The sequence below is a fragment of the Ailuropoda melanoleuca genome, chromosome 3 (genome assembly GCF_002007445.2).
Source record: "Ailuropoda melanoleuca isolate Jingjing chromosome 3, ASM200744v2, whole genome shotgun sequence".
NCBI classification, from domain to species: Eukaryota; Metazoa; Chordata; class Mammalia; order Carnivora; family Ursidae; genus Ailuropoda; species Ailuropoda melanoleuca.
In genome coordinates this window covers 7,144,448-7,154,593 of record NC_048220.1, presented here as the reverse complement: position 1 = coordinate 7,154,593, position 10,146 = coordinate 7,144,448, and the positions used below count along the sequence as shown (strand labels likewise).

The 10,146-nt window shown below is 49.0% G+C and overlaps 1 protein-coding gene across 1 annotated transcript in view; it reads left to right on the top strand.

The window, feature by feature from the left end:
• The window catches only part of LOC100476402, a 53,434-nt gene that overhangs the window by 32,848 nt on the left and 10,440 nt on the right, over window positions 1-10,146 (top strand). The window contains exon 7 of the mRNA XM_034655725.1: window positions 128-305. Within this exon, the coding sequence (XP_034511616.1) occupies window positions 128-305 (178 nt within the window). The remainder of the gene's footprint in view (window positions 1-127; window positions 306-10,146) is intronic.

The window sequence follows — 10,146 nt, the reverse complement described above, 5'->3', positions numbered from 1 at the left end:
TTGGATCNCACGCGAGGGGCGGGGCCTGCGCGTCGGACCGGGGCAACCTCCGTCACGCCGGCGCGCGGGGACGGTGGGCGTGGGCACGCGAGGGGCGGGGCCTGCGCGCCTTGCCCGGTACCCTCAGACCCGGCGGATCCCGGGAAGCAGCTGCTGGTGGGTTCGCTCACGCGGGAGAGGAAGACGAGCGAGCCGCGGGGCCGGGCGCTGGCCGCCGCTGTGCAGGCGAGTACCGGGCGCCGGGGCGGGGGGGTGTCGGGGCAGCGGGACTTGGGGCCGGCGGGGCGCGCCTGCGTCCCTCTGCCGTGAGAGTCCGCGCAGCCTTCTGCTTTGCTTCTAGTAACCCTTTGACCAGACAACCTGTTTCTGAGAAAACCTCAGAACAGAGGCAAGTGGCGGAGAAGTTCTGCGTGAGCCTCAGCCGGACACGGAGAGCCAATGCTGAAACTTTCGGTTTTGGTTTTTGTATTTGGCTGGCGTCTTGGCCAAAAGCTAATTTGAATAAACCCACTTTGGACTGGCAGCTGTGAGCTAGTTTTCAGGCAGTCAACTAAAAAAGCAGTCTTTAAAGGTATGGTGCATTTTAACGCTTGAAATAGTGTGTTGATTATAAATGGAGTTCAGTAACTCTATTTTATACCTCATTTCTATCGGAAAGTAGATGAGCAGGTAGAGAAAACTGCCTTATCTCCTTTCGAAGCACAGTAAATGTCACTCACGTGTCCAGCTGTACGGAACTTGAAATATACTTTACGTTTAGGCTGTGGCATCATCGGCACCTTGTCTGTTGTCATTTGCTTCTCGCGGTGTTTTTATTTATTTAACCAGTATCTGCTAATCAATCTCTTGTCTTTAACACCCCCTTGACCAGACGTCTCCTTCTAGGTCCCACCCATTTCTTTGCTCCCCTTTATTTAAGAACAAAACAAAAAACCAGCTCTTTGAATGAAAGACTTGCTCCCAAGGTTCTAGTTCCACTCCTGTTCCCTCCTGCATCATCTGTCTCAGGCTACCTCCATCACCCTCCTGGTGCTTGGGAAGTCTAGGGTCTGTGCAGGTTTTCACGTGACATGTCACGGTTGGTTGCTCCCTCGTCTTCTATGTTTTTTCTTCAGTTGGCTTCCAGGTCACCACATTCTCCTGCATTCCTTCCTTCTCCCCGGCCCCTCCTCCTGTGTCTCTAGGTTTCTGTTTCTTTTCCCAGCCACTGAATGTTAGGGTGCCAGCCACAGCGCTCAATGCTTGGACGTACTCTCTTTCTAGCCACACTTTCTCCCAATGCAATTTCCATCCCAAGCCCTATTCCCTGGCTGTAAATAACATCTGTAAGCTGGTGACTTCCAGATGTTTCGCTTTATTTCTGTCCTGAGTTCCAGATGCATATTTCCATCTGTTTACTCAGCATCTCCAAGTTTTAGTCTGATGGGCATTTGAATTTAGGATGTCCAAACACAATCGGTGATACCACACACCCGCCCCAGTCCTCCCTTCTCCTTTCCCCTCATCGACCTTCCTTACCACATTAAAGGTTATTGCCATCTTTTTAGCTCAGACCCAGCATCCAAGCATCCAGCAAATTTTGTTCACTCTACCTTGAAAAGATATCTCAAATCTGACCACATCTCTATCCCTCTCCAACAAAAACTGTAGTTCCCTCTTACCTCAATGACCATAAGTCTCTGATTCGATCTTCCTGCTTCTGCTCTTGTTCCTCTATGGTCTCTCTCCAAATAGCAGTGATTTTTTTAAAAAAATGTAATCAGAACTTTCACTTCCCTTCAGAACTTTCCAGTAGCATCTCATCAAAATCATAAAAACCAGACTCTTAACGATGGCTTCAAAGTCCTGTGTGATCGAACCTCCAAAAACTTCTCTGATCTCAGCTCTCCCCTTCGCCCTTGCTTACTGCACTAGTGACGATGACCTCACTGCTGTTCTTTTTGCTTGCAGTGGGCCTGGGGTTGACCCTCACAGGCTGTTCACTTCGCTCCCCTCGCTTCCCTGTTAAAATACTATCTCAGGGGTTGCTGCCTTTTTGACTATTTTAGCAGCCCTTTGTTCCTGACCTTTGGTGCGGGTTGCTGTTAGATACTGAATGTAATTCTCTAGTATTCCGCAAAGCCTGGGGCACCTTTAAACCCTTGTTGGCATCTAGGGTTCTCTAATATTAAAAATGCACAACCATCTTGAGCCTCATTTTGATAAGACATGCAGTTTGCTGTTAACATTTTCCGCGTTTTTGTAAAATGTGCTTCCTGATTTGGAGAAGATTTGCCCTTTAAATATAGAAAATGAAAGAAAAATGGTCACTTTGCTGAAAAGAATGTGCAGTAAATTTTGTGTGTGTGTGTGTGCGCAATTTCTTTGTTTCATTAGGAAATGACAGTCGCTCATTTGGAGGTTTTTTGAATGGTACCAGGAATAGGTAGTTTTTTTTTTTTAAGGTGTTATTTATTGATTTGCCAGAGAGAGGGGGAGTAGTAGCAGGCTGAGGGAGAAACAGGCTCCCTGCTGAGCAAGGAGCCCAAGGTGGGACTCGATCTCAGGACCCTGGGATCATGACCTGAGCCGAAGGCAGGCATTTAGCAGACTGAGCCACCCAGGCGGTCCAGGAATAGGTAGATTTAATGGGAAGAAGAAGAATGAAGGCCCTTGTTCAGGGAATATTATTCAAGATTCTGAGTTGTGTGGTGACGAAGCCACCGTCAGAATATTAAGAGTTTGTAGCAAATTTCAGGTCTCTTTTTACAATATGTGAGGATAGAAGCGAAAAACAGTATTTTTATCTTTAGAAAAAAGGCCTTTGGGGGATAAAAGACTGTTGAATCTTTAATGCTTCTTTCTCATTTTCTTCCCAAGGAACTAGTTCTGTGATGACGTTAGTAGCACGTGTACCTACCTTCCCTTCTTTTAAAAGAGAAAACAGAGAGGCTCTCATTTCAGGATTGGGATTTCAGGTGCTTGAATAAATATGTACAGTGGAGGATTAAATAAGCATTTAAAATGAGGGCATTTGGAGTACGGAACAAATTGAAGATACGAACAGGTCAGTTAAGGAGAAACCAGGAGTGAAGTTGAAATCAGAATACATGGCACAGGCTTCCGTGTGTTGTGTGCTCAGTAACCTGGAGCTGCCCAGCAGCCGAGTCAGGAGGCCGCACGGCTGAAAAAGCAGTTGCCCGCGGAGATCCGTTTGTGTGTTTTTGTTTTTATACCTCGCAGAAGCAAATGTTTTTACATTTGTTTCTGTTGTTTTATAAGTGACTAAACATTTACTTGCTCTAAGGACCTGTTTTTGGTACAAGGGAGGCACATATTCTACCTTCTAGTGCTTTACGATAAAGTAGAAAATTGGAGGAACCCTGTTTTGATTTAGAATGAGCAAACCTGGACTCTGGGGAAGTTTGTATGTACGTTAAACAGCAGGAGATCAAACAGTTGATCAGGGAGATGGGCTCAACCCATCTGGAATGCGCAGGTATGGCACATAAGGAATATACCGTTTGGACATCAAGTTAACATGACTTCTATTTAAAAATACAAAACCTGGAAAACCATTTTTTTTTTATTTACTAAAAAGCGTTTTTCTTTACAGATTGCATTATCATTGTAGAAAAAGAAAATACATACATAGAGAGAGAGAGAGAGATGCATATAGGTATATGTATAGTCACACATCTGCGGTACCCAGATAACCAGTGTTACCTTTTTAGTATACTTTTTAACCATCTATTTTCTCTACAGCTTGTTTCGCACAGCTGAGATCATGCTGGATATGAGATCAGACTGTGTAGTCTACTTTTGTTCACTTACGATGGAAATATTTTCTTAGGTCCTTCCTGAAAATGTTATCTCTAGCAAACATTTTTAATGATTTAATAGGATTCAGTCATTCAAACGCTAGGGCAGAGTTTATGGTTATCCTTCGCCAGTGCTTGGATATTTTGATTGTTGACCTTCAGGAGAACTTTGGCTAGCCGGTGATACTACGTCCACGTTCTCTTAAAATGAGAAAAGAGTCCTATACCTCAGACTTCAGAATTGCAATGATACGTCCCCATGGATCCTGTGACAGGAGAAAGCTGAGCTACCTATGGAACTGAACCAAGAGACCATGTGTAGGGAGCTGGAGGAACAAGGGAAGAGAGGTGAGATGAGGCTGGAGCCCATCATGCGTCGTCTCATTTACCTTATTACGACCTTTTGTGGGAGGTAACTAGACTTTTGGGGTGGTCACTTTGTAGGGCATAGAGATGTTGAATTATAATCCTGTACACCTGACACTTGCATAATCCACAGAAATTTTTTATTCTGAGAGCAGTGGGACACCCTTGCAGAGTTGTAAAGGGGAGTAATGTGTTCAGACGGATGTGTTTGTAAAGATCACGTGAGCTGCCAAGCGGAGAAAGGAGCAGACTGACCAGGAGAGCGTGTGCCAGACCAAGTGGGAAGCAGTGTGGTAGAAAGGTGTCGATCCAGAGCGGAAGTGTGGTGCAGAGGGAATGTGGGAGGACTTGGGATGTATTCTGGGGGTTGAATAGACAGGACTTGGGGAACAGCTTAGAAGTGAAAGCATAGGAGGAGAAGGGGAAGGCATCCAGGAGGCCTCCAGGTTCTGGCTGTGGTCCCTGGGCAAGTGATGGGGCCGTTTACCATCACCAAGTCTGGGAAGATGAGGTGGCAAGGAGAGGCCAGCAAGGAAATCGGAGTGCTGGGTGATAGGTATTCTCAAAGATGGGAGCAGGATATTATGGGCATCCAGAGGGGCAGTAATTCACTCAGCCTGGAGAGAAAAGGAGATGCTTTCTGCCACATACAATGCTTGGGATGTGTCCTGAATGTACTGTATTTATATTCACATCATTTTTAAAAAACACAAACATAATGGCTCATTTAAAAAATCCAACAAGGTCTGTTTGGATTGGCTGGTTCCTCTTCCGACTGAGTCAGTGATTTATGTGATAGTGATGGTGATGGCGGAGAGCTCTTCGTTGAGCTGTCTCTCTAAACTTAGAAGGCCGCATTAGTCTTATATTTGGAACGCCGTCTCATTCATTCAGAGGTTCTTGAATGCTGACTGTACTCTAGACCCCAGAGACACAGTGGGGAACGGGACAGCTTTAGTCGTCGTTCCGGTGGAGTTTACATTCTAGGGGGAGAAATGAGAAACTAAGCAGATACACATAAGCATCATAAGCCGTAGTTGTGATCAGTGCTCTGACACCACGGTACAGGGTGCTGGGCTCCCATAACCCTGACCTTTCTAATTCAGGCCTGGTACCTAAAATGAAAAATGCAGGCACTGGTGCCCTTTGACCCTAAATAAATACCGGTGGGGAATATTTGACGGTTAATCCTTGTATTTAAGTTGGCCTTTGCTATCCTTATGGATTCTGCACAAACCCCAAAAGAAGAAAATAAATACATGACGGCCGAGTGTCAATAATGTTACTTCAGTATAAGATCGAGCGGCTTCGGATTCTACTTACTGTATTCCTGAAGTCACTGAATACCCGAGCGGGATTTAAAAAGGTTTCCAGTGTAAAGAAGTCAAAGAAAAGTCCACGTGTTCCTCCTCTGGCTGGCACAGGCCTGTTCTTTGGCATCCTGGCAGCCTGACGGAGCTCAGCACTCCCATGCTGTACGTAGTTCGGGGAATTGCTGTAGTTGAGCAAACTTTCTCTGCAATGTGTTGAACAGTAAATATTGTGGGCTCTTATGGGCCATACAGTTTCTGTTGAAACTACTCGACTCTGCTTCTGTAGCATGAAATTAGCCCTAGACAACACATCAGTGAATGTGCATGGTTTTCTCCCAATAAAACTTTATTTACAAAAACAGGTGGCGGCTGCGTTTTGCTGCTGACCACTGCCGTAGTGCCTCGTGAATTTGGATGCTCTGTCCGTCACGGTTCAGTTGCCGAGAACAGAATCTACTCCGGCCAGTTGCACCAGGAAGCTCTGCATTCGAGGATATTACAGGATTTACAGTATCGACGGGACAGTTGAAGAGCTAGACTCCAGGCTGAGTTTCTAGAAACACCTCAGAGCCCCACTTAGCAGCCTCGGTGTAGGGGGGCTGGGCTTCTGCCCTGGAAGCAAGCTGCCAGCTCCTGAATGTCCCCTGCTGGAGCTTTAATGACCAGCTGACTAGCTGCCTCGGGCTCGGCCTCGCTCTCTGTAGTTAGCTCAGACGTGGGAGTTCATCCGATTGGCAGGGCTGTACCTTCGCGGAGCCCAGGATATTCAGCTGTTAGCCCTTGTGTTGCAGGGGGTACAGGAACGTCCTGCTAACAGGAAGTTGGAGCGGATTTCGGATGAGCACGTCTGCAGCAGCTTCACCTCCAGCCTCTCCCCAGTCTTTGCATACTCATATTTCCAGAAAGTGCTAGCAGCAACGGGACGCAGTCTCCCATATCTCCCGGTATAACGCAGCTACCCCTTCTGGAAATAGAAGGGCAGGCGCTTGCTTTCTCCCCATGAGGCCTGTAGGTCACAGCATCATCACAGGCCTTATCGAGGGACCCAGCACACTCAGGAGTCAGGTGGCCTCTCTCCTCTCCTAGAGAGGGGGAGAGTAGGGGAGACCGAGCTCCCCAGCAACCTGGAGCCTAACAGCTCAGCTCTAAGAAGCTCACATCCATATTTGTCGTCCTCTCTCCACGAGCAAATTCCCTCCATCTCTGAGCATTCCCAGTTTCTCTCCTCTTGAGATCTCCTCCTGGCCCCGCATTCCCTTGTAGCTGCTGGCCTCTTCTCTCCTTAGCGAGGCTTTCCCCTTTCCGACGCCCCCACCTCTTGTATGTAGACTGTTGAGCACACCACCGGCCCCTTTGGGGATTCCTCTTTAATTGCTCCCGGGGGTCCTTGAGGTGCTAAGTGCTGTGGGCACTGACCCCTGCCTGAAGCCCTCTCGTCCTTAGGCTCCCGGTCCCATCCTGGGTCTGATTTCCCTGCTGCTCTGCTGCCCCTCCTCGTCCAGCCCCCCTCTGGCCTCAGCTGTGTCTTCAGCTCTCGGCTCTCCTGCGTATTCCCAGGTGCTCACGATTTCATCTCCGGAGCCCCGGACCTACACGTGTGAGTGACTCCTGGGCAGCTCCTCTTCTAGGTCACGGGCAAGCTCCCTGTGTCGCAGACCAGAGGAATAGATCACCCACCCCCACCCCGCTCCCATCAGCGAATGGCAGCACACCCACCAGGTTACACAAGGCACCGGCTTGGGAGGCATACCGGCTTCTCTGTGAGCCCCCATGACTCCCTGCATATCTTTGTGTCTCCCCTGTCCCTTTCGTGCGGGGCTCTGTGTCCTCTCCTGGGTTACTGCCACAGCCTCTCAGCGGTGGTTCTCCCAGAGTAGAGCCATAAGCGCCCCTTCTTCCAGCCTGGTCTCCTGTCCTGCAGCCATGTGAAGCCGTCCTGAGCAAGTCAGATGGTGTCTCTCCTACTCACCCCTGCCAGGGGCTCTCTGCCAGCACAACCACCTCCAGAGTCCTGGGCGCCTGGGTGGCTCAGTAGGTTAAGCATCTGCCTTCGGCTCAGGGCATGATCCCGGGGTCTTGGGATCAAGTCCCGCATCAGGCTCCCTGCTCATCGGGGAGCCTGCTTTTCCCTCTCCCTCTGCCTCTCCCCCTTGCTTGTGCTCGCTCACTCTCTCTCAAATAAGTAAAAAACATCTTAAACCCATAAAAACCCGAAAGTCCTCAACAGAATATGTCAGGCCCCTCACTTGCTAACCCTGTGTATCTCCATCCTTACGTCTCACTGGTACCTTCCCCCTTCCTGCCCCCACGTACGCGCGCTTGAGCCATATAAGCACCTAGTGCGAACTGATGCTAAGGTACTTCGCTCTGTGGTGCCTCAGTGGTTTTGCAAGTCCTGCTGCTCCTGTCTGGAGAGCGTCCACCTCCCTTGGCCTTGCTCACGCAAGTGTCCTTTGCGGCAGGGGTCCCTCCTGAGCGCTCCTGCAGCGCCCCTTTCCTGCGTGGAGCACCAGTGCGGTGATCGTCGACTGATCCTGGCTTCACATCGCTAAAACCCGGAGGTCGTGGTGCAGAGTAAGTTTCCCACAACCCTTAGTTACGACTAACAGCGAAGCTTACTAATGAAACAAGAGACCATTGCTGTTACGTGTATTCGCCACAAGGTGGCGCTGTTCAATAGGAAAGAAGAAGGCTCTTCAAGGCCGAGGGATTCAAGCCCTGGATGCCTTCATCTGAAATGAGTTCTATTTCAGAGGCAATGAGTTCAGCAGTAAGGTTTTTCTGGGGTAACTACATGGACAGACTGAGAATTATATACGTACATGCATTTCATTCTCAAATTATTACCGATCCTTATTTCACTTACTGCGGTTTGAAAGCCTCTCTTCCCACGTGTTCAAAATGTTTTTAAAAAGCACCTATGAACTCCTAATTCTAGGGCAACACACTCTTCAGGAAGGTTCTCAGTTCCAAGTGTGGTTTCTACTGAATGCGTATCACTTTTGCATCACTGTGAATTCAAAACGTTGTCAGTCAAACCGTCATAAATCGGGAACCAGCTGCATTACTCTGAAGGCTTTCACCTAACGGGAAAGGACCACCCACATTCTGGGGTGGGGTGGTCTGTTTGACTCACAGTCTACCCCTTTATGTGGTAATCCTGTCTAAAAAATACCTTCCCAAGCAGCATCTGGACGGGCGTTTGAGCAACAGCTGGGCTCAGCCAGGTAGACACAGAAAGTTAACTCTCACAAAGATCTAGGTGAGAAAAGTCAACTGAGTATGAAAGAAAAGGTCGCAGTGGTTTTGCATGTAGCCAGGGACAGGGGGCTAGAGATCTGATGGCAGTAAGCACCCCGAGGAATCCCTAGGCCATTTCTGAGGAAGAGGGGCTGTCCTGGGATGGGAGCCACTGGCTGCTGTCCTGAGCTCTCCTCCTGCCTGGGACGTCTTCTGCTGGGGGTCTTACCGGCACTGGGGCTTGGAAGGAATAATAACCTTGAGGACACAGCAGTTTCCATCCTGTACCGTTTATGTTTCAAAAGGAGGTGGAGGTTTGGGACAGTCCTGAGGAAGGGGTTTGGCTTCCTATTTTTCTGAGATTGTTGAAGCGTCAGAAGGGAACTTATGCCAATGTCCCCTGCCACACCCATGCACCCACCCCTACCTGTCCTGTCTTCTGCCCTCTTTCATTTTCACTAGGTAACATGGTCTCTTTTCTCCCCTGCAAAGGCAGACCTCTCCCTTTGCACATTGGATCGCCCCACTTGCCTACACGGGCCATCCCTCCAGCAGCCCTCATCTGTCTTTCCAGCATCACTGAACAGCCCTCCTCCACTAGCTCTTTCTCCTTAGCTAACAGTCATTTTTTTTAAAGATTTATTTACTTGAGAGAGAGCAAGTGAGAGAGAGAGAGAGAGCACGCGCACAAGCAGGGGGGAGAGACAGAGACAGAGGGAGATGCAGGCTCCCCGCTGAGCAGGGAGCCAGATGCGGGACTTGATCCCAGGACCCTGAGATCATGATCTGAGCCGAAGGCAGACACTTAGCCGACTGAGCCACCAGGCGACCCGTAAACAGTCGTCTTTATAGCAAATGCTCTTAGGGCACCACACTTCCCCCAAACTCTTACCCCGTTTTTCTCCCTTTATGGCAAAATGTTTCCAAGTCATTCTCTGTACTCAGTCTCAAATTTCGTTTTCCTTTCGAAGCCGGTCCAGTGAGGTTTCCCCTCCCTCTCGTGTGGCACAAGTCTGCTGAAGGTGATGTTCCCTGACCCCACACACCCTCGATCCATGGCTCCTTAGGCCACCTAGCCCATTTTGCCTTTGGAAGCGCTGGAAAACCATTCCACGCTCCCTTCCCCTTGAACCTCTTCCCTCCCTTAGCATCTTAGTTAGCGCCACTCTGTTGGTCTCCTCCCACCTTCCTCACCACTCACTCTCTCTTCCTTGCTGGTTCTTTCTGTTCTTGACCCTGTAACTCTGGAGTGCCCTAGGGCTCAGCCCTTGGACCAGTTCCTTTTTCTGTCTGTACTCCCTTAACAATCTCTTTAGTCTTTAGGTTTTAAATACAGTCCATACACTGTTCAAAGCCAATTACACACCTCCGGGCTGGCCCTCTCGCCCACACTCCTGACTCTGTATTCTCTGCCTACTCAGCTTTGG